Source organism: Leopardus geoffroyi, chromosome E3 (assembly GCF_018350155.1).
Source record: "Leopardus geoffroyi isolate Oge1 chromosome E3, O.geoffroyi_Oge1_pat1.0, whole genome shotgun sequence".
Classification (NCBI taxonomy): domain Eukaryota; kingdom Metazoa; phylum Chordata; class Mammalia; order Carnivora; family Felidae; genus Leopardus; species Leopardus geoffroyi.
Window position 1 is genome coordinate 17607736 of NC_059340.1, and position 23780 is coordinate 17631515.

At 45.0% G+C, this 23780-nt stretch overlaps 1 protein-coding gene across 6 annotated transcripts in view; it reads left to right on the forward strand.

Annotated features, from left to right (window-relative positions):
• The window catches only part of LOC123588977 (integrin alpha-D-like), a 70523-nt gene that overhangs the window by 43759 nt on the left and 2984 nt on the right, over nucleotides 1-23780 (forward strand). For 3 of the 6 annotated variants that reach the window (XM_045460484.1, XM_045460482.1, XM_045460486.1), the window contains 27 exons: nucleotides 697-800; nucleotides 933-1003; nucleotides 1129-1243; nucleotides 4555-4685; nucleotides 5347-5492; nucleotides 6983-7136; nucleotides 7233-7383; nucleotides 7580-7653; nucleotides 8953-9082; nucleotides 9195-9337; nucleotides 9489-9629; nucleotides 9723-9932; nucleotides 10634-10764; nucleotides 10883-11040; nucleotides 11938-12092; nucleotides 12351-12482; nucleotides 13302-13375; nucleotides 13606-13747; nucleotides 15252-15365; nucleotides 15479-15558; nucleotides 15661-15744; nucleotides 18050-18128; nucleotides 18292-18399; nucleotides 18508-18585; nucleotides 18789-18902; nucleotides 19053-19154; nucleotides 19422-19532. In XM_045460484.1, coding sequence (XP_045316440.1) covers nucleotides 953-1003; nucleotides 1129-1243; nucleotides 4555-4685; nucleotides 5347-5492; nucleotides 6983-7136; nucleotides 7233-7383; nucleotides 7580-7653; nucleotides 8953-9082; nucleotides 9195-9337; nucleotides 9489-9629; nucleotides 9723-9932; nucleotides 10634-10764; nucleotides 10883-11040; nucleotides 11938-12092; nucleotides 12351-12482; nucleotides 13302-13375; nucleotides 13606-13747; nucleotides 15252-15365; nucleotides 15479-15558; nucleotides 15661-15744; nucleotides 18050-18128; nucleotides 18292-18399; nucleotides 18508-18585; nucleotides 18789-18902; nucleotides 19053-19154; nucleotides 19422-19532 — 3108 coding nt within the window. In that variant the 5' untranslated portion in view covers nucleotides 697-800; nucleotides 933-952. Of the gene's footprint in view, nucleotides 1-696; nucleotides 801-932; nucleotides 1004-1128; nucleotides 1244-4554; nucleotides 4686-5346; nucleotides 5493-6982; nucleotides 7137-7232; nucleotides 7384-7579; nucleotides 7654-8952; nucleotides 9083-9194; nucleotides 9338-9488; nucleotides 9630-9722; nucleotides 9933-10633; nucleotides 10765-10882; nucleotides 11041-11937; nucleotides 12093-12350; nucleotides 12483-13301; nucleotides 13376-13605; nucleotides 13748-15251; nucleotides 15366-15478; nucleotides 15559-15660; nucleotides 15745-17972; nucleotides 18129-18291; nucleotides 18400-18507; nucleotides 18586-18788; nucleotides 18903-19052; nucleotides 19155-19421; nucleotides 19533-23780 lie in introns of those variants that run through there. The other 3 variants (XM_045460483.1, XM_045460487.1, XM_045460488.1) reach the window with 3 other exon arrangements.

Genomic DNA, 23780 nt, shown 5'->3' on the forward strand with positions numbered 1-23780 from the left:
TAAAATTTTTCCATGTAGGGGTGCCTGGCTGACTCAGTCAGCTAAGCATCCGAGTTTGGCTAAGGAGATGATCTCACAGTTTGTGGCTTAGAGCCACACATTCAGCTTTGTGCTGACAGCACGGAACATGCTTGGGATTCTGTCTCCCCCCCCCCCGCCCCTCCCCAGCTCATTCATGCTCTCTCTCTTTCAAAAATAAATAACCTTTAATTTTTTTTCCAGGATACCTGTTGGATTGAGCACTGGGTGTTGTATGGAAACCAATTTGACAATAAGTTATATTTAATACAAAAAAATTCTTTTTTTTCCATGTAACTTGAGGTGATCTATTTCTTGGGTGGCTCAGAATGATGGTACCCCAGAAACAAAATGCACTTATTCACGGCTGAAAAATGTTTTTCTTTTGAATATATTTATTTTTGGTTAATGTTAAAAAACAGCACTCAAACCATTTGTATATATAAATACAAATTTATTTATGTATCCTCACACATACACAAACAAAAAGTCCAGCATAGTCCTTCAGCACATGTGGGTTAAACTGAAGCTCTCCTTTTTGAATAGCCTCATGAGTGGCAAATGCCAAGAGCTTCCCTCTCAAACTCTCACTTCCTTGTTACATGGTGATACTTCCTCACCTGAAGCGCCCTGTGTCCTTACCCCTCATACAACTATATGTCATGCTTGTGCCTCCAGACTCGTGGTGGGAGCCCCCCTGGAGGTGGTGGCGGTCAACCGGACAGGACGGTTGTATGACTGTGCAGCTGCCACTGGCCTATGTCAACCTATATCACTGCACAGTAAGTGACTCCACCTGGGAATTGGGGCCCTCATTCCTCCTGTACAAGAATGTCTCTCCTTGGCCTCTAGTCCTGATTCTCCCCCAAAATGAGGGTGTGCCCATGAGTATGATCATGTGTATCCGCCCTCAGCACCACCAGAGGCCGTGAACATGTCCCTGGGCCTGTCCCTGGCAGCCTCCACCAATCGCTCCTGGCTGCTGGTGAGTTTCTCTGGGTCATAGAAGGGTCACAAGGGCAGGATCAGGGGCCAGAGGAGGCTTGGGCTGGGGGAGAAGAATATGGAGAATTCTGGGGCCCCTTTGCTCACACAGGTCTCTGCCTCTAGGCCTGCGGCCCAACCATGCACAGAGCCTGTGGGGAGAATATGTATGCAGAAGGCTTTTGCTTCCTGTTGGGCTCCCACCTGCAGACCATTCGGACAGTGCCTGCTGCCCTGCCAAGTAGGTCCCTTTAGAGACAGCATTTCTGTTTTATACACATACTGGCACAGAGGAGTGGGCAGAGCCTGAGACTATGGTCTTGGCTTCCTGTGCTCATGGCCTCTTCCCAGAGGCCTCAGTGAGCCCAAGAAGGTCTGGGAACATGGTCTGGCCTCGTAAGAAGGGCAGCTTACAACAGGTTCTCTAAGCTGACCGAGGGGAAAAGGAGGCATGAGGACCTCACAGTTGCCAACAGGTGCAGAGATGCTTCTTGGGCTTTCAGAGGAAAGGCCTTGGATGGTCGAAAATGTGGTGAGGATGATAGATCCAGGGATCCAAGTATGAGGCCATTCCTGATAACTCACTGATGAGTTTCTAAAGGGAGCAAATGTTAGGGCCATGGAAAATGTGATGCATATTTTGTTGCTGATGTCTTCCACAGAGAGTAGTGCCAGGGACACTGAACATCATCTCTCTGAGAGTCATTCTGAATAAGTCTGTCTTCTGTGTCCTTGGGCAAGTGACCTAATTCCCTGGTTTTCATTTCCTCTTTGGTCAACTGGGTCTTAATAATTGAGGTGGTTATGAGGATTAAAAGATTATATATATATATATATATATATATATGTATATATATATATATATATATATATATATATATATATATATATACTTAGACCTCTGCCTGGCACATAATATGTGACTACTGTTATGACTGATATTCTAGCTAGCTAGAACCATGTGCTTAGACTAGGAGGAAGATACAGGTAAACTCTTTTCTCTGTGGCATCAGAAGAGATACTGGGCTCCAAGTTAGAGCCAGGGGCACTCTAGGTGCTGACTGAGAGCAATGCTTTGGACTAGAGAAGCCATGATACCAGGCATGGTGGGATTTTAGGCAAAGGTGAAATAGCAGCAGAAACACCTCTCAATCAAACTGTGAGAGCAGAGTTTACAGAGGGGACAGAGAGAGTGGAGGAGGGGTGTTCAGGAGTCTTGGGGGTGCCATGAACTGCCTTGGATGTCTGTGCAGTCAAAATAGAGGATGTGGCATTTCAGCACTAGGACATAACTCCTTTATTCTAGATGTCTCCATGGCTCATGAGATGGGATGCTTGTTGAAAATGGAACTTAGGCACATAAGCCTGGTGTAAGCTAGGCAAGTTTGAGTAGAGGATGAAGGGACTGCATGCCAGACAGTGCTGGATGTGTGATGTGCATTTTTATTGCATCCTCATAGTTTCTGGTTGGTAGGCAGGATGATCCCTGTCTCACAAGCAAGAAAACTGAGTCTTAGAGAGCTGAGTTCCCACTGTTTGGAAGTAACAAAGCTCAGAGATGAAACCAACCTTTCCTGATGTTAACCTGTCTTTTCTCGGGCAGTGCTCAGCTATAGCCTGGTGCCTGCTGTTGGGAGCCCAGTGGATATAATAAAAGGAACAAAGAACATAAGTGATATTGTGAGGGAACTTGCCACTGGGCTGGCCTGAGAGAGGATATGGTGGGTGGTTTTGTGGTCCAGCTAACAAATGCACACAAGTGAAAGATGTGGGGACAGGGAACTTCAGCTACCCAGCTGTTGGGAGATAACAGGTGAGAAGGGGAGCACCTTAGGGCTTCTTGGCCAGCCATGTGGAGGGCTGAATTTTCTGGTCAAGGAAGCAGGAGGAAAGTGATCTTCCATTTCTTTTCAGCATGGGTGAAGCACCAGCTGGTTGAATAGGCGAGATGGGGGAGGTGTGGGGAGTGAGGAGAAAGTATTTTTGTTTCAGTGGCAGGAGGCCAGCTGCCACAGTTCAGCATCATGCCTCATTGCTGTCTGTGGTGGCCTGATCTCTTACCATACTGAGAGCAACACAGGATGTGGGGTACTGGTGGAGGCACCAACTGTGTCCTTTACACAAGCCACACACTTTATGTGAGTTTGGGGTTGGTCTGAAATGTCTTATTTGTTCATGGGTATCAGGTGTGTCTTTACCCTGTGTGGACTCCATGAAGGCAGGGATGGTATCTTTTCTAAAACTATGGACTTAGACCAGATTTCCTGAGAAATGAACTCTGTGTCTCATTTGGGAATATTCTCAGCAGCAATACTTCTGAGAGCATGAAAGAAGTAGGACTCATTAGAGAAAGAGGGTGGACTGTGATGGATCAGAACAGAGGCTTCAGCCAACTCAGAGAAGCTTGGAACATGACTGCATGCAGGTTGCCCCCAGGAGCAGGAGGTGTAACTGTGGGCAACTCCTGATGCTTAGTTATCAGCTGGGAGCCATCAACAGCCAACTACCTGCAGCTGATAATAAGCACCTCCATCCTGATAGGGGGTGTGTCTTGGTGGCACAACTTAGCATCCATGCAGGTGTGTTTTGGGGCCTGAAACAATGCCTGGCACATGGTGATGATGGTGATAGGAGCTAACCTTTATGGGGGGCCAGGCCCAATCTTAAGCATTTTATACACATATTACTTTTTATCCTAGTCCATGTGTTAGGCACTATTATTATCTCCATTTTACAGATGGGGAAAACTGAAGCCCAGTGAAGTTACATAACTTGCTTGAATTGACCACTAGTAGATGCAAGAGCTGGGATTTGAGCCCAGGCATGCTCAGAATACACACTCTGAATCACTTTCATAAATTGCTTTCCCCTGTGCTCTACAACATTCCTAGAGTGTGTATTCAATAAATACTTGTTGACTAAGTGAATGAGGAGCCCACCTTGTCTCTGTCCTTTCCTTCCTCCTCCATGTTCTAGGCCTTGTGGAAGGTGGGAAGCAATAGGGACCCTGATGAGGGGGAAGGGGCTTGGGCAACAGATTTTTCTTTTGTGGTTAGAATGCTTTTTAAAATAAAGTTTTAATTTTAATTACAGTATAGTTAGCACACAGTGTTATATTAGTTTCAGATGTACAAAATAGTGATTCAACAATTCCATGTATCACCTGGTGCTCATCATGACAAGTGTGCTCCTTAATCCCCATCACTTATTTCACCCATCCACCACTCGCCTCCCTCCTGGTAACCAAGAGTTTGTCCTCTATAGTTAAAAGTCTGTTTCTTGTTTGCCTCTCTCTTTGTGTTTCATTCTCTCTCTCTCTCTCTCTCTCTCTCTCTCTCTCTCTCTCTGTCTCTCTCTCTTTGTTTGGTTGGTTTCTTAAATTTTGGGCAGTGGATTTGGGCCTCCTCTGTGGAGGGTGCTGGAAACTTGGTGGGAATTGATTCCTAATCCAGGAATGACACTGTAAGTCTGTGGAGCAGAAAGGGTTTCTGGGTCCTGGGAGATGGCTGGGCCCCACACTAGCATCTCTGATTCCTTCCTCCTTCTCTACAGAGTGTCCAAGTCAAGAGATGGACATTGTCTTCCTGATTGATGGCTCTGGAAGTATTGACCAAAGGGACTTTAAGCAGATGAAGGACTTTGTCATAGCTGTGATGGGACAGTTTGAGGGCACCAACACACTGGTGAAGATTGGGTCCCTGAGACCTGGGGAGTGCTGGGGTGGTGGTGGCTGCCTTTGGGAAAGGCCAACCTAGGAGGAGGCCTGGCATTGCTGGGGGTGGGCTCAGTGGACCTATGCCATGATAAGGCTAAGGTCTCAGTGCAGGGCTGATTTGTGCCCTTACCTGAGGAAATTCCCCTGTGACATTTAATATGTCTTTATATGGCCCAGGAAATATGTTTTTTTTTACTGTTAAAAAGCATTGAAAGGATTGCAAAAATAGTTTTGCTATGAAATTAGACTGAAGATGCCTTGGCCAAATACTTAATGATTTCTTTGTTGTGTTTTCCATGCAACTCATGATTTCTCTTATTTTATTTCTCACTAATTAGTGTACATGTGTGTATGAATTCTTGAGAAGTGAGGAAATATAGCCTACAAGTTTATTTCATATGTTATGAAAGTTTTAAAAAAAATCTTATTTTAACAAATATTGCAGTATTTCCAAAGTATGAAAGAAGCATTATTTGGTTTTGATTTCCTAGTTTTCTTTTTGGGCCAATTTCCTCCTGGGTTTTAGCCTCAAAAAACACATGGAAATTGTAAATCCAAAATTATTCCAAAATAAAAGTTAATTTAAAAATAACTCCTGAGACCCAGGGCCTTCCTCTTGGTCTTTGCAGTTCTCACTCATGCAGTACTCCAACCATCTGGAGATCCACTTCACCTTCACTAAATTCCAGAGAAGCTCAAGCCCTCAGAGCCTCGTGGATCCCATCAGACAACTGAAAGGCCTGACTTTTACAGCCACAGGCATCCTGAAAGTAGTGTAAGTTCTCCCTTCTGCCTCATTTGGACACACTGCCACACCACTTCCTCATGCTGGTCTGCACAGCTCTAGGAAGTTCTGGAGAAAGGGGCTCTAAAGGGGAGTGGAGGGGCTGTCCTCCCTGGAGTGTTCCCCCCCGATATAGTGTGGGATTCTTCTGCAGTGTGTTTCCTCTCTGCCGGCCCTGGATTGGCTAGATTCTGACTCCACCTGGGGCAGCAGAGACATAAGCTTTGGTTCAGACAATCAGAGTTCTCATTCTGGCTCCCTGCTGATAACCTGGGCAACACTGGAAGTTATTGAATCTAAGTCTCAGTAAACTGTCAAATGAGGATAAACGTACATCTTGGTTGTAAGGATTACATGAGATCTGATGCATGAGGTGCTTCTGAACATAAAGTGCTGGACAAGTGGTTAGAGTTTTATCCAGAAAATGGTGCACCCCTTTTTGACATCCCTGGCAGAGAGTCAGGAATTGTTGCCAAGTGTGTTCTGCCTGTCTCCTCACTCACATCCCTCTACCCCCACATCCTCATTTATGTGAGTTCTCTGCATTAACTGGGTGCTTACCATGTGCCTGTCCAGCATTGGGTGCTAGGCAGACCATGAAGAAATGGCTTAGGTGGTGGGGCCAGAACAGAAGATGTGGCTCTTCTGGGAAAGAACTGGGTGAATGTCTGGGATCTTTGACTTGTGCACCCCAGGGTACCACTCTAGGGGTGGTGCTGGAGAATGGCTGAACAAGGCATACCCCTACCAACTTTGCTCCCCAAAGTGCAAGAGCTGCCAAGGCTTTTTAAGCCCATAACTAGAATAGTGTCATTTCCATTTCATGGTACTGATTAAAACAAGTCACAGGTCAGATTCAATATGGGAAGGGAATCAGATGTGGCACACTGGGGCCAACATTGAAGATGAGCTATGGCACAATTCTTATTCTCATATTCCACAAGGACAAGCAGAGGTTCAGGGAGGTAAAGAAATTGACCAAGTGTCTGAATCCAAAGCTCCTACTCTGAACCACACTGTCTCCGGAAATGAGGTTCCATAATGGCAGGATTTTTAGAACAAGACATAGGAGTACATTTATTATTGTTCTTAATAATCATGGTATGGCTTTCAGAAAGGACTGAGACTATTTCTTTTCTTTAAGTTTTCATTTATTTTGAGAGAGAGAACGAGAGAGATTGGGGGAGGGGCAGAGAGAAGGAGACAGAGAATCCAAGTAGGCTCCAGGCTGTTAGTGCAGAGTTCCATGTGGGGCTCCAACTCATGAGATGTGAGATCATGACCTCAGCCAAAGTCTGACACCAAACAAACTGAGCCACCGAGGCACCCGTAGCTGAGGCATTTTCTTAACATTTTTCCTGGTAAAGTCAAAGGGTACCAGAACACCAAAGTCTCCCCAGATGACCTTCTAGAGCTGCAAATGATTTCTTTTCAAAATCAGTTTCATCTCAGGAGAGCCAACTCCCTTTCTTCCTTGACAGGAAAGAACTGTTTCATAGTAGGAATGGTGCCCGTGAAAGTGCCAAGAAGATTCTCATTGTCATCACAGATGGGCAGAAATACAAAGACCCCCTGGAATACAGTGATGTCATGCCCCTGGCAGAGAAAGCTGGCATCATTCGCTATGCCATTGGGGTACGTCCTCTTCCTCGTGGCTCTCTCAGACTGAGACTGCATCTCACTCATGCAGAAAGGCTGGTGGGCTCCTCCTCAGCTGCCTCTCTGCCACAGGTGGGAGATGCTTTCCAGGAACCCACTGCCAGGGAGGAGCTGAACACCATTGGCTCAGTGCCCTCTCAGGATCACGTGTTCAAGGTGGACAACTTTGCAGCACTCAGCAGCATCCAGAAGCAGCTGCAGGAGAAGATCTTTGCAGTGGAGGGTACATACAGGGCGAGCTTGGGTCTTGGAATCCAAAGGTTCCCAACCCAATTGTTCCCTACAGTTCTGAGGGTCCATCCCTATTCACATGTCACCCAAAATTGTGCCCCAGAACCTGAGACCCAGACTCATTCTTCTCCTTCTAAGTCCTTGTGGTCTCATGGTCCCCAGAGCCTAAGTGACCTGTTTTCCCACAGGAACCCAGTCGAGGACAAGTAGCTCCTTCCAGCATGAGATGTCACAAGAAGGCTTCAGTTCAGTGCTCACCATGGTAGGTGGAGCATATGCTTGATAAACAGGTCTCAGGCACCAATCCTGGGCCAGCCCTGTGCTGGGTCCTGGGACCCAGAAGTAAATAAGGAGATCCTGTCCTGAAGGTCACTGTCCGTTTAGAGAGAGACATATAGGCAGTGTATGTAGGTGCTAGGAGCACAGCAGAGAACAGGATAGCCAAGGTTCCTGCTCTCACACAGAGCACATATACAGTGGGAGGAGACAATAAACACAAACAAAAGATCTTCAGATTATGCTCAGTGTTAGAAGAGAGCAAGAGAGATGATCAGAGGAGGCCTGAGGAATAACAACTGAGGGTGAATGATGAGAAAGGGATAGGTGTGGGAAAATCTGGGGAGAGATTGCTCCAGGGAGAGGAAAAGGCAAGTGCAAAGGTCCTGAAGCATGAACAAGGTTACTGCACTAGAGAGATAAAAGGGACAGCATAGCTGGAGCAGGGTGAGTGAGGGGCAGCATGGAAGGAGTGGGTGGAGAGATGGGAAAGGCCAGATCATGCAGACCAAAGAAATGACAAAATAGCATGACTTATGTGAAAGTAGATGTGTGTTAAAAATATCCAGAGGGATTTTCTTCAAAAGAGTTTTGGGGGTGAGTTGGGGGGACATAGAAATGAATCGAGGTTGGTAATGAATTGATCATTGAACCTGGGTACTTATGAGTTCATTGTGCATTCCTTCCTACTTTTGTATATGTTCTAAATTATCTATAGTCAAAAGTTTAGAAAGGCAATAAGCAAGGTATGCAGAGTAGGAAACACCTATCACTCCCCGAGGGAGCCAAGGAAGACCTCACAGAGAAGGTGGCTTTGAGGATGACTCTTCCCAAGAGAGGAGTTGCATCTCAGAAAGAGAGGAGAGGTGTCCAGGTCAAACACTTGGTGTGTTCAAAGCATAGAGCAACTCCACAGGTTTGTCTGGGGAGGACCTGAGATACCATCCTCAGGGTCTTGGTGACAGGGAGCCATCTTGGGTTGCCAGCTGGGTGATGGCTATATATTTGGTCTGAGGAAACCTAACACTGAGGAGGATGGAGCAGAGAAGAACACAATAGGAGGCAGAAAGGGCAGTGGGTGAGAAGAGCTGGGACTTACTGGAGCAGCGGCACTGGGGATGGACTGAGAGAGATATTAGGAGTCAGGGATTTAAGCTGCTGGACAGGACCGGGGAAGGAGAAGAGAATTCCAAATAATGAGTGGAGTCGGTAGCAGGCATTGCTTTGGAATAGGCTGCCTTGTTTTGACTCAAAACTGCTTAGCCCTGGAATCCTTTCCTCCCAGGATGGACCAGTTCTGGGGGCTGTGGGGAGCTTCAGCTGGTCTGGAGGTGCCTTCCTATACCCCCAAAATATGAGCCCCACTTTCATCAGTGTGTCTCAAGAGAACGTGGACATGAGGGACTCTTACCTGGGTGAGAAAAAGCTGTGGTTGGGGGCACAGGCGGGAGGAGATGAGCTGCCTGGAAAGGGCAGGAGCTTAAGGGATGGGGAGGAAGATTTTGTGCTGAGGCCTGCCCCCCCCAGGTTACTCCACCGAGCTGGCCTTTTGGAAGGGGGTGAAGAGCCTGATCCTGGGGGCTCCCCGCCATCAGCATACTGGGAAGGTTGTCCTCTTCACCCGGGAGTCCGGACAATGGAAGCCAAAGGCTGAAGTTGCAGGGACCCAGGTTGGGTGTAGAGGAATCCAGAGTGGACCATGAGGGTGGCAGGGTGTCCAAGGATGGAGAGGGAGGAGATGAAGGGGTTTGGGGGACCACGGGGTAAGGTTCTGGTGGCAGGGGGCAGGCAGGCAGGGTGACTTCACGCTCTGCCCTCCAGATTGGCTCCTACTTTGGGGCCTCCCTCTGTACTGTGGATGTGGATAGAGATGGTAGCTCTGACCTTGTCCTCATTGGGGCTCCACACTACTACAAGCCGACGTGGGGGGGCCAGGTGTCCGTGTGCCACTTGCCCCAGGGGGTGAGTGTCTGATGAGACCTGGGCTGGGTGGGGCCTGGGAGTAGGGTGGAGGGGTTGTCTGGGTTGGGGCATGACACTGGTTTTGTTCTGCAGAGGGCTAGGTGGCAGTGTGAGGTCATTCTCTGTGGGGAGCAGGGCCACCCCTGGGGCCGCTTTGGGGCAGCCTTGACAGTGCTGGGGGATGCGAATGGGGACAAACTGACAGACGTCGCCATCGGTGCCCCAGGAGAGCAAGAAAACCGGGGTGCTGTCTACCTATTTCATGGAACCTCAGAACTGGGCATCAGGCCCTCCCACAGCCAGGTGAGGCCCCTCTCTGAAGCCTCTTCCAGTTCCACCTCCTTTCCCATGTCTTAGATGTGCCTGATGGCCCTGTGCCTCTTGTCATGGACCTTAGTAGTAGCTATTCTCCTTTTAGGGGTTTATTGCCATGAATTTCACCAGGCCCAGCTGAGTGCAAATTATCTCTCTTTTGTCCTTTCGCTCCAAACAGACTCCAATCTGTTGTGGGCAGTTTAGTGGGTAAGAGATTGCAGGCCCTGGTCAAATGCCTGGCCAGTCATGTCAGCTGTGTTGCCTTAGGCAGTGACTGATTTAACCTCTGTGAGCCTCAGTTCCCCTCTATGAAACATTAAATGATAAACTCCATAGGCTTCTTGTGAAGATGACTCAATGGAGTACTAAGTACTCTGTTCATCAAATATTTATGAAGGAAGATACATGTGATGAGTAAATTAACCTATTATATTTCTATTGTTATGCTTTAATTTTGTCATTAGCCTGTACCCTCACATGAATTGGACCAAAGGAGCTTGCCTCTCTCTGTCTGAGATCCCTGGGGTCTCACTACACTTGCTTTCCATTCCTACCCCTTCATTTCTCCTTTTCAATTTTTCCATTCAGTTCTACTTTCATTCACTGTATTCTCCTTTCCAAATCTTTATTCTCAAACCTTTCAAATGACCTTCCCTTGACTTCCACTTCTCCTTTCCCTCTTTGGCCAGAGGATTGCAAGTTCCCAGCTCTCTCCCACACTCCAGTATTTCGGACAGTCGCTGAGTGGGGGTCAGGACCTCACCCAGGATGGACTAGTGGACCTGGCTGTGGGGGCCCGGGGACAGGTGCTGCTGCTCAGGTGATAACTCCCCACATCCCACCCTTTCCCTCTGTGTGTCCAGTTCGAAAGCTGCCCCCTCCCTTGTTCTCCTCCCCAAGGTCAGAGTCAGGTCCTCAGCCCCTCTTTGCACCCTCAGGAGTCAGCCAGTGCTGAATGTGGGGGTGACTATGAGATTCATGCCCTCGGAGGTGGCAAAGGCTGTGTACCAGTGCTGGGAAGAGGTGCCCACCACTCTGGAAGCTGGAAATGCCACAGTCTGTCTCACTATCCACAAAAATTCACTGGACCAGTTAGGTGAGTTTCTTTCTAGTGAATCTAGCCCCTTACCCCATAAAGGTTCCCACCCTATCGTCAGGAGAGAATGGGCCCAGGAATCCAAATACCACCTCCACATCCACCCAGCTGCCAGTGTTGGAAACCTGGGTCCCTTTTCTCCCCCTCTCCCCACACCCAGGCCATAGGTTCTATCTCCAGGATACATCTGCCCATTTCTCCCCACTGGCCCCAGCCACCTCCTACCTTTCCTACCTATACTTTGAGCTGTTCCCATGTCTGTGTTTTGCAGCTCCCACCCTATCTCCATAGAGAAACTATAGGGATTGTTCCTAAAATGCAAATCTAGTTTCCTTACTTTCCTGCTTAACACCCTTCAACCACTTTCTTCTTGCATTGAGAGAGACCAAAATCCTTCCCTACAATGTCCTTGCTGACTTTGCTCCTCTCTGCCCTTCCAAACTCACCTCATCCCACTCTCCCTTTTTGTAAATGTGCCATCCTCTCTCTCCCTTCTGGTCTTAGCCACCGTTCTCATGGTCTGGGATTTTCTCTTCCCCATTCTTCACCAACCCCTGCTCATCCTCCAGGTCAGAGATCAGACAAGGCCCACCCAGGGAGGCACCTCTGATGTCCAGCAAGCCCTCCTTGGTACAACTGAGGATCCCACTGTTGAGTTGATCATGGTGTGACATTAAGTCCTACATGCTCATCTCTTTTCCTAGACTGTGAGCTTGGGGCTATATTTCTCTATCTCCTTCTCTACCTATATCCCCAGCACCTGTTACATCTCATGACCCATAGAAAGTGTGCAGCAAATATATATTGCACGAATAAAAAAACAACAACAACAACAACAACATAGAACTTCAGAGGTTCTCTTTGACTTTTCGTCTTCTGTGTCCCATTCTGCTCCAGGTGATGTCCAAAGCTCTGTCAGGTATGATCTGGCATTAGACCCAAGCCGCCTGATTTCTCGTGCCATTTTTGATGAGACCAAGAACAGGACTTTGTCTCGAAGAAAAACCCTGGGGCTGGGGGATTACTGTGAAACCATTAAGCTGCTTTTACCAGTAAGGACTTTGGGTTCTGGGAAAGGTGGGGGGAGAAGGAGCCCAAGGATAATCTCTGGCATCTCTGCTGCCTGTCGGGTGAGGTGGAAAGGGTGGGGAGAGTGGGGCCTGAGAGAGGAAAGTTGAGGCCAGAGTACCTGGCTGAACAGCTTGCACAGAATTCTGACTGGACAGCAGGAAATGGATGCAGTTGAGAAGGGCCAGTGGTGGAAAGTAAGGAGAAGGATAGTGGGGCTTTGAAAGCCTATTCTCCCTCAGGACTGTGTGGAGGACGTGTTGAGTCCCATCATCCTACACTTCAACTTCTCCCTGGCTGGGGAGCCCATCCCCTCGTCTCAGAACCTTCGCCCTGTGCTGGCTGTGGGCTCACAGGACCTCTTCACTGCTTCTGTGAGTCTTCTGACAAAATCCCAGGGATGTACTGATTTTCACTGTATCTCTGTGTGCTTCAAAACCTATTTTGGTTCCCAACCACATCAAGTCCAAATTGCCTCCACCCAGTTACCAAGGCCCCGCCTAGCTAAGACCCTTACACGTGTCCCAGCTGGTGCCCACTTTATCTCAATATAAACTCTCTGGTTCTCATTTTTCAAATCCTTCCCAACTTTTCTCATTCCTACTTCTGTTCCTTTTTCCATGTGGTATCTCCTACTTGGAAAACATTTCCTTCTCTCCACCCCAAATCTTCTCTAGTCCCCAAAGCTCCAGTCTTATCTTCCACTCTTTTGGAAACCACATTCAGCATCTATCACTTCTCTGGCTTCCTATTACTTCACGGTGATACCAACATTACATGACTGGAATCATAGCAATCTGCATCTACTTTTGTGGGTCCTTTAGAATTGTGGGTTCCATAAGTACAAGAACCATGTCTAATTCACCTGTAGTTTCCAGTTTTTCTAACTCCCTACCCACCCCCTTATTGTTACTTAACAGTGTTAAATAATTGTTCCAATGTGAGTTGGATTTAACTCCTCAACTAAATTCTGTGCCCCTTGAAACCAAAGTTCTTATCATTCTTTTATAGTCTAACTGCCCCTTCCCTACTGCCCCACTTCTTGTCAGTGTCTAGCACACTGTTGGGTGCAGAGTGGGTGTTCAGTAATACTCAATAATGAGTATTACTCATTATTAGGAGGAGTGCTCCTAATGAGGGGAATGAAGAAAGGTTGAGACATGGATGGGAAGAGATATTCTGTTTTGCTGCAGCTCCCCTTTGAGAAGAACTGTGGACAAGATCACCTCTGTGAAGGAGACCTGAGTGTCAGTCTCATCTCCTCAGGGTGAGCTCTATCTGCTTTCATTTCTAGACACTTAAGCTTTTGGGTCTCCCACCCTCATAGGATGAGATGTACTTTTGTTTCCCTTTGGCTCTCCTTCTAACAAAGAAATTTTGATTGGAGTGTTCTCAGCCAATAGTTCATGAGTTCCCACAGTCCCACCCCTACCCCCTATCCAATTCCAACTCATTTCCAATGGAGCCTCTTTTTCAGTTTTGCCCTTCCTCCTCCAGCCTGCAGACCCTGGTGGTAGGGAGCTCCGTGGAGCTTAATGTGACAGTGACTCTGTGGAATGAAGGTGAGGATTCCTATGGAACTGTGATCAACTTCTACTATCCAGCAGGGCTGTCCTATCGACGAGTGTTAGGAACCCAGGTAAATAGCTCCCTTGGGCTCCAGTTGCTGGGATCTCTTCCCTGCTCTGGGTTATAGTAGTTTTCTTTTATTTCTTCTCTGGTGAAATATAAACACACACACACACACACACACACACACACACACACACACACACACAGAGTTCCAGAGTCAGAGAGGGATGGAGGGAGGGAGGAAGGGAGATAGAGTGAGAAGTGCATAAAGCTTATGTATAAAGAATAATATTAATGAAATGTCTATGTAATTAGCATCAGGTCAAGAAATAATACACTGCTGGCACCCCCAGATGTCCTCCCTGTGCCTTTCCTTATAACCTCACTCTCTCCCCGAAGGTAATCACTAAAGTATATTAGGAACTGATGATCACAGTAAGAATAGTGATTGCCATTTCTTAGATAAAACCAGTGAGTTTTTGCCAATATTTGAAATTTATATGAATGGAAACATGTTATATGTTCTCTTGTATATTTATTCATTTCTTCAACATATGTTTGTGAAATTCATCCATGTTGTTCCTTGTGGCTGTAAAACACTTTTATTGCTATTTGGAATCCCTTTGTATGACTGTACCACAACTTATTTACCCATTTCACAATTGATGGTCATTTGAGTTGTTCTCTGATATTGACCATGACTATTCTTGAGCATGTATCTTGGTACACATATGCATAATATTTGGAAGATGTATGTCAGTTATGGAATTTCTGAATCATTGAGTATGCATATTTTCAATTATAATAAGTAAAGTCAAACCATTTCCACCTATTTGCACTTCCATCACCTGTGGCTTTCCATCCACTCCAACACTTGGCATTGTCAGACTTTAAAATTTTTGTCTACCTGTTGATACCTCCTTGAAGTTTTAACTTACATTTATTTAATGAAGTTGAGCAAATTGTAATCATTTCCTGGTCATTTTGATTTCTTCTTTTAGGAAGTGCTTGTCCAAGCCTTTTCCTTATTCTTCTACTGAGTTGTCCATAGTTTTCTAGTTGTTAAGAGCTCTTTAATATTCTTGTTACTAATACTTTTCCAGTTATATGTATTAAGTATATTTTACAGTCCTGTTCCCAGTCTTTTCAGTCTCTGTATAGTGTCTCTTGATGAGCCAAATGTCTTAATTTGATTGTGGTTGAATTTTATCAAATATTTTCCTTTGTCTTTTTTTTTTTTTTTAATGTGTGGATCTTGTCTGAAATGCTTCCCTACTCCAAGGTTATGAAGATAATCCCCTGTATTATCTTTTAAAAGCTTTATAATTGTGCCTTTTCACATTAAGAATTTTTATCTAGCTGGAATATTTTAATGTATGGAGTGAGGTAGGGATCCAATGTGTTTTGCTCTTTTGTTTGTTTTATTTTGTTTTGAATAGGCCGATTTTCCTAAGACCATTTTTTGAAAAGTCTGTCCTTTTCCCTACTGTTCTGCAATGCCCCACTGTTATATATCTAGCCCACATATGCACATGGGTAACATATTTGAATTTCTTTTCCTCCTCTGGAAGCAACCACACCAGCGCCCACTGCGACTGGAATGTGAGGCAGCGCCCACAGGGAATGAGAGCCTGAGGAGCAGCAGCTGTAGCATCAACCATCCCATCTTCCACGAGGGCACTAAGGTGAATGCTTCCCCCCAAATCCTCATCACTCTGCTCCTTTGTCCTTACCCATTTTCTTCCCTCACTCCCCCATGACTTTCCTTATCCCCATTCTTTCATTCTTTTCCTCTCAGGGCACCTTCCTAATCACATTTGATGTCTCCTACAAGGCCACCCTAGGAGACAAGTTGTTTCTGAGGGCCAATGTAAGCAGGTGAGTCCAGGTGTATCCCTCACTCTTCCATCTCATGCCCCAGTCAGAGATTTCTCTCTTGGATTCCTTCCCAACTGGGCTTCCCCCCGCCTCTCTCTCCAGTGAGAATAATAAGCCTGCATCCAGCAAGACCACCTTCCAGCTGGAGCTCCCTGTGAAATATGCTGTCTACATGGTGATCAGCAGGTATTTAATACCTGCCCTCCCTTGACCTCTGACCTTCCTCTAAGCCTAGTACCTCCCATGGTTGCCCAGCCTGCTCTTGAAAGGATGGGTATCTAAACTATCCCCTCTGATTCCTCACATGGAAATACTTGTGACCAGCCGTACATTTATCTATAATACCATCTACCATACAGTTCTTGCTTCTTCTCTGATGAATTGGCCTACTATTTGGATGCACATTTGCCACCATTGTGCACTCCTCTCTCTTTCTCTAAGATGGAAGCTTCCTTTAACATGAAGCCAATTCTGGTTTTGGTGCTAGATATGAAAGTGCAGAGGTGAAACTAACTAGGTTAAGATTGAGGCTTTTTTAGCACTCTGAAGTGGGGAATATGGTTTGTCACCACACAGAGGAAATAAAAGGTCAGGTTTTCACCAAACCAGAAGGAGAGCAGAGGTGTGAGAAACTGCTGGGAAAGTCTCTAAGAGGCCAAGGCTGCAGCAGGCCACAGGAGAGGCAAGTGCAGGGCTGTTGCTCTCAGTTTTCAAGGTGGGTGGAGGAGCAGGGGCAGGTCAGGCTGGAAGCAGGGCAAAGAGCCCTGAATACCTCACCAAACTCCAGAGGTTTAGTGAGTTGGTCAGAAGCTTATAATATTGCCATGGGACAGAGTTTGCTACTGTTGTTGCTGCTGCTGCTGCTGCTGCTGCTGCTGCTGCTGCTGACACATGAAATTTTAGGGGAACTGGGTTGGGGGTGCTGATCAAACAGTGTGTCATTGCCCTTCCAAACTCCGTGTCCTAATTTCCCCTTCTAACCATGGGAGAACGTGAAACTTATAATTTAAGAGCTTCCAGTTATATATACTTATGATATGACAGGCATTTTAAATGTACTTGACACGTATCTACATTCCTTTAATCCTTTGAATAACTCTCACATAGTTATTGTTAACCACCCTTTTTTAGCAACAAAGAAATCAAGAGGTTAAATAACTTGCCCCTGTAAGTCAGCTGGGAAGTGATAGCACCACGAATCACTCAGATGGTCTGGCTCCAGAGCTTGTGCTCATGCCCATATACTACTGTGCCTCTCCAAGGATTGGGGAAACTGAGTGATTTACTCAAATTTGAAAAGAGAGTTAGAACTGAAGTTTTAAGGTGAAAAAACTGAAGCACAGAGAGAACCATTTGGGATCAGGAGCATAGAGGAGGGCAAACACACTGAGGGAAAAAATAAATTCTAACACTTAATGTCATTGCTGCAAACTGCCTCACAACTGTATTACAGGCACTATTATTAGCATCCTCATTCTAAAGAGGAAGAAACTACAGGGCTCCAGAGAGGTTTAGTAGCTTGCCTTAAATTAGTTGGGTAGGAAGTGGTAGACTGAAATGTGAACCCAGATGGCTTGGCTCCAAAACCTGTGTTCTTAATCATCAAACTGACAGTCACATCTGTGGGAAAACTGGGGGGTGGGGGGGTGGGTGGAGTTTCTGTATGGCTGGCCTGGCTTCTGTACACTAGCTGCTGGTGAAATGTGCAGGTCCCATTGCTTGTTTGCTTGATTCCACTGAGACCTTAGATGATAACTCTGGAAAGACAGGGATTATGGCTTGTTAACTGTTGTATCTCCAGAGTCAAGCACACAGCCAGTCACAGGGTAAATGTTTACTGAAGAAGGCCATGGATGCATGGATAGATGGATGGAAACCCACCTGCAGCCTGGGACATTTATGTCCGCTCCAGGGTCTTGTGTTCATGCACCATCCTTTTTCACATTTACTTAGCTGCCCCAGGATAGCCACATTTATTTTATTCTTTCCATCTGGAGGGGCTTGCACTGCATTTTTTCCTGAGTGATCCAACCAAGTTTCCCTTGAGTCCCCTTAGGCTTTTTTGTTCTGGCAGTGGCCTCTGCAAGCATTACCTAAGGCCAACCACGTACCTACTAGAGGAGAAAGCCATGGGAATGCCTTCTTCTCGTGGGAAAGTGTTTAAATGTTATAATAAGTAATGTTTAAGTTGGGCCTTTAAGTGACATTTTCCAGAAGGGGAGTGGTAATTACATTCCAAGCAAAAGAAAGAACTTGAACAAAGTTATGGGAACTTGAAAGAGCCAGGGTATCAGAGGGCAACCTAGCAGTTCTGGGTGACTGGGGCAAAAGTCATGGGAGAAGGGCTGAAGCTGAATCTGCAGAGGCACGTGGAGACTGTAATTATATCTCTGGGCATTCTTCTGGGCCCACAGAGCCTTTGGAAGACGACTGGGGCAAAAGTGAGGATAGCTCCGTAGCTGTTTCTCACCAACGAGCCCTCTCTCTCCAGGCAGGAAGAATCTACCAAGTACTTCAACTTTTCAACTTCTGGTGAGAAGAGCAAGAAAGAAGCTGAGCATCGTTATCGTGTGAGAAGCCAGGGAGCGTCCATATCTTCCCTCCCATGGTGCTGCTAATGTTTGGAGCTTGTGGAAAAGAGACAGGCAGTGTACCTGAGGGCTAGATCCAGGAAAGGAGTAGGATTGGGGATGCTCTAGGACCACAATAACGTTCTGTCTCAATTTTCTGCAGGTGAATAACCTGAGTCAGCGAGATCTGGCCATCAGCATTCATTTCTGGGTTCCTATCCTGCTGAATGGTGTGGCTGTGTGGGATGTGGCTGTTGTGGCCCCTTCACAGGTGCCTGCTTGCCTTTCCTAATGCTCCGGAGTCTGACCCCACAGTGCCCCACACCGTCTTACCAGTGAAATGTTGGTCATTTTGTGGCTATTTTCTCTCTCTCACTAGAGTCTCCCCTGTGTGTCAGAGAAGGAACCTCCCCAGCATCCTGAATTCCTGACCCAGATTCCAGGGAGTCTTGTACTGGTGAGAAAGACCCTGGATTCCCATTGCAGGACCAGCTGCATATTGGGGTATATAGGGAAATGCACTTGCTGGGTTGCAGATGTATACATATGTCCTATAATTGTTCATCTGTTCTCGACCCCGAGCCTGACAGAGTTTATTTTCTGCTGTCGTTCTTGCCTAAATTAAGACCCTCCTCAACTTCATTCCTCTCCTGTCCCTAGAACTGCTCCATTGCTGTTTGCCTGAGGTTCCGCTGTGACCTGCCCTCCTTTGGCATCCAGGAGGAAGTTGAATTCATCCTGAAGGGCAACCTCAGCTTTGACTGGGTCAGCCAGGTGTGTAGGCCCAACAGGAGAGCCCCCCCTTCCCCCCAGGATTCAGGTGTCACCAGATGACATCTGTGTCCATCCTCCAGCCAGGACATTTCTTGAACTCTGTGCCTTTCCCAGTGCTAGTTCCTCATCTGTGCCCCCTCTGTTTTGTAGACATTGCAGAAGAAGGTATTGATTGTAAGTGTGGCTGAAATCACGTTCAACAGGTCCATGTATTCCCAGCTTCCAGGACAAGAGGCATTCTTGAGTGCTCAGGTAGTGACTGTGTGGTAGGCAGTGGCCAGGCTGGTAAGAGGGCTCCTAATGCAAAATCTGTGGTGCCTTGTGGGAGACTCGCAAGCCTGGAGGGAGGAAGGATGAAGGTCTCTCAGCAGGAGGGTTGTCCCTACGCCCATGAGTTTTTCTGTATGTCACCCCTTGGAGTAAAGGAAGGAGGGGAGAGAGCTAAAGGTTGGGGAACCTGGGAAGAGTCTGGGACAGCAAGAGTTCTGATACTTTCTGATGAGGTCACCTCCACTCCAGATGGAGATGGTACTAGAGAAGTATGAGGTCTACAACTCCATCCCCATTATTATGGGCAGCTCTTTGGGAGGACTGCTGCTGCTGGCTCTCATCACAGCCATCCTCTACAAGGTGAGTGTTTTCATCCTGCTTTTGATACCACCAGTTTTTGATCCCATTCTTTCTGCATTGTGGGGAAGAGCTCACCTTGGATATAGGTACACATTCTTTGTTTTTTGTTATTATCAAAATTTTTATTAATTTTTTAAATCTAATTCACATCCAGTGCAATATTGGTTTTAGGAGTAGAATTCGGTATTTCATAACTTACATACAACACCCACAGTTCATAACAACATGTGCCCTCCTTAATACCCATCACCCATCTAGCTCACTCCCACCCACCTCCCTCCATCAACTTGCAGTTTGTTCTATATCACTTAGAGTCTCTTGTGGTTTGTTTCCCTCTCTCTTCTTTCCCCTCTTGCCATATGTTAATCAGTTTTCTTTCTTAAAATCCCCATATGAGTGATTTCATATGGTATTTGTCTTTCTCTGATCGACTTATTTCACTTAGCATAATACATTCTAGCTCACCCACATCATTGCAAATAGCAAGATTTCATTCTTTTTGATGGCTGAGTAATATTCCATCATATATATATATGTATACACACACACACACACACGTACACATACACACACACACACACATACACACACACGACATCATTATCCATTTATCAGTTCAATGGAAATTTGTTCTCTCTCCATAGTTTGTCTTTTGTTGATAATTCTGCTATAAACATGCAGTGCATGTACCCTTTCGAATCTGTCTTTTTTTTATCTTTGGGTGAATATTTAATAGGGCATTTGTGGATCTAGGGTAGTTCTATTTTTAGTTTTTTGAGGAACCTCCATATTGTTGTCCACTTTGCATTCCCTCCAACAGTGCAAGAGGTCCTCTTTCTCCCAATTCTTGCCAACACCTGTTGTTTCTTGTGTCGCTAATATTAGCCATTCTGACAGATGTGAGGTGGTATCTCATTGTGGTTTTGATTTGTATTTCTTTGATGATGAGTGATATTGAACATATTCATGTTAGCAATCTGGATGTGTTCTTTGGAGGTATTTATTCATGTCTTCTGCACATTTCTTAACAGGGTTGTGTGTTTTTTGGCTACTGAGTTTTATAAATTCTTTATCAGATATGTTGTTTGCAGATATCTTCTCCCAATCCACAGGGTGCCTTTTAGTTTCATTCTTATTTCCTTCACTGTGCAGAAACTTTTTATCTTGATTAAGTCCCAGTAATTCAGGTTTGCTTTTGTTTCCCTTGCCTTTAGCAACGTGTGTAGTAATAAGTTGCTACAGCCAAAGTGAAAGAGGTTGCTGCCTTTGTTCTCTTCTAGGATTTTGATGGTCTCCTGTTTCACATTTAGGTCTTTCATCCATTTTGAATTTGTTATTGTGTATGGCATAGGATAGAGGTGCAATTTCATTGTTTTGCATGTCACTCCCCAGTTTTCCAAACACCCGTTGTTGAAGACACCGTCTTTTTTCCATTGAATATTCTTTCTTGCTTTGTTGAAGATGAGTAAACCATATAGTTGTGGGTCCATTTCTTGGTTTTATATTTTGTTCCATTGACCTATGTGTCTATTTTTGTACCCACACTGTCTTGATGACTACAGACTTGCAGTATAGCATGAAATCTGGAATCATGATGCCTCCAGTTTTGTTTTGCTTTATCAGGATTGCTTTGGCTATTCAGGGTCTTTGGTGGTTGCATACAAATTTTAAGATTGTTCTAGCTCTGCAAAAAATGCTGGTGGTATTTATTTATTTACTTACTTTTTTTAATTCATTTTTAATTTAAATTTTAGTTAGTTAACATACAGTCAATATAAGTTTCAGGAGTGGAATCCAATGATTCATTACTTATATACAACACCCAGTGCTCATCACAACAGGTGTCTTGGTGGTATTTTGATAAGGATTGCATTAAATGTGTAGATTGCTTTGGGTAGTACAGACATTTTCACAATGTTTTTTTCTTCTAATTCATGAGCATACAGGCTTTTCCTTTTTTTTGTGTCCTCTTCAATATCTTTCATATAGTTTCACTATAGTTCATATAGTCGATGATTTCAGGAGTAGATTCCTTAATGCCCCTTACCCATTTAGCCCATCCCCCCTCCCACAACCCCTCCAGTAACCCTCTGTTTGTTCTCCATATTTAAGAGTCTCTTATGTTTTGTCCCCCTCCCTGTTTTTATATTATTTTTGCTTCCTTTCCCTTATGTTCATCTCTTCTGTTTGACTCTTCTTTAAATGTCTGGTAGAAATCCCCTGGGAAACCATTGGCCCAGGACTCTTGTTTTTTGAGGAGATTTTTGATAACCGATTCAATTTCTTTGCTGGTTATGGATCTCTTTAAATTTTATGTATCTTTGGGGTGCCTGGGTGGCGCAGTCGGTTGGGCGTCCGACTTCAGCCAGGTCACGATCTCGCAGTCCGTGAGTTCGAGCCCCGCGTCGGGCTCTGGGCTGATGGCTCAGAGCCTGGAGCCTGTTTCCGATTCTGTGTCTCCCTCTCTCTCTGCCCCTCCCCCGTTCATGCTCTGTCTCTCTCTGTCCCAAAAATAAATAAACGTTGAAAAAAAAATTTTTATGTATCTTTCTCTTTAAGTTTTTGTAGTTTGTGAGTTCCTAGGAATTTTCCCATTTCTTCCAGATGGTCCAGTTTGCTGGCATATAATTTTTAACAGTATTCTTTTATAATTGTTGTATTTCTGTGGTGTTGGTTGTGATCTCTCTTTTTCATTTGTGATTTTATCCATTTGAATCCTTTCTCTTTTTTTTCTTAATAAGTCTTTTTAGCAGGTTATCAATTTTATTAATTCTTCCAGAGAACCAGCTCTTAGTTTCATTGATCTGTTCTACTGTTTTTGTTTGTTTGTTTCTATATTATTTACTTCTGCTCTAATCTTTATTATTTCAGTACTTCTACTGGCTTCTACTGTTGCTTTTCTGCCTCTTTTAGGTGTAAGGTTAGGTTGTGTATTTGGGACCTTTCTTGCTTCTTGAGACAGGCCTGAACTGCAATATATTTTCCTCTTAAGACTGCCTTTTCTGCATTGTGTTTTCATTTTCACTGGCTTCCATGTATTTTTAAATTTCTTCTTTAATTTCCTGGTTAACTCATTAATTCTTTAGTTAGGATGTTCTTTAACCTTCATGTATTTGAGGGTTTTCAAAATTTTTTGTGTGCTTGATTTCAAGTTTCATAGCATTGTGATCTGAAAATATACATAATATTATCTCAATTTTTTTGTACTTGTTGAGGGCTGATTTGTGACCCAGTATGTGATCTATTCTGGAGAATGTTCCATGTGCACTTGAGAAGAATGTGTATTCTGCTGCTTTAGGATGAAATATCCTGAATATATCTATTAAGTTCATCCGTTCCAGTGTGTCATTCAAAGTCATTGTTTCCTTGGGGGTGTTAAAGTCCTCTACTCTTATTGTATTATTATCAATGAATTTCTTTATGTTTGTTATTAATTGAATTATGTATTTGGGTGCTTCCAATTTGGGGCCTAAGTATTTACTATTGTTAGATCTTCCTGATGGATAGATGCCTTAATTATGATCTAATGTCCTTCTTTATCTCTTGTTACACTCTTTGTTGTAAAGTCTGATGTGTCTGATAGAAATATAGGTACCCCAGCGTGTTTTTTTTTTTTTTACATCCATTAGCATGATAGGTAGTTTTCCATCTTTTTATCTTCGATCTGCCAGTGCCTTTAGGTCTAAAATGAGTCTTTTGTAGGCAGGATATAGATATACCTTTTTTAAAAAAATTCTATTCTGGGCGCCTGGGTGGCGCAGTCGGTTAGGCGTCCGACTTCAGCCAGGTCACGATCTCGCGGTCCGTGAGTTCGAGCCCCGCATCAGGCTCTGGGCTGATGGCTCAGAGCCTGGAGCCTGTTTCCGATTCTGTGTCTCCCTCTCTCTCTGCCCCTCCCCCGTTCATGCTCTGTCTCTCTCTGTCCCAAAAATGAATAAACATTGAAAAAAAAATTTTTTTTTTTTAATTCTATTCTGACACTTTATGTGTTTTGATTGGAGCACTTAGTCTATTTACATTCAGAGTAATTATTGAAAGATATGAATTTGTGCCATTTTGTTGACTGTACAGTGGTGTTTCTGGTGATGTTCTCTGGTCCATTGTAGTCTGTTGTTTGGTCTTTCTGTTTTTCCTCTTCACTCAGAGTCTCCCTTAAAATTTTCTGCCAGGCTGGTTTAATGGTCATGAGCTCCTTTAGTTTTTGTTTGTTTGGAAAGTCCTTATTTCTCCTCCTATACTGAATGACAG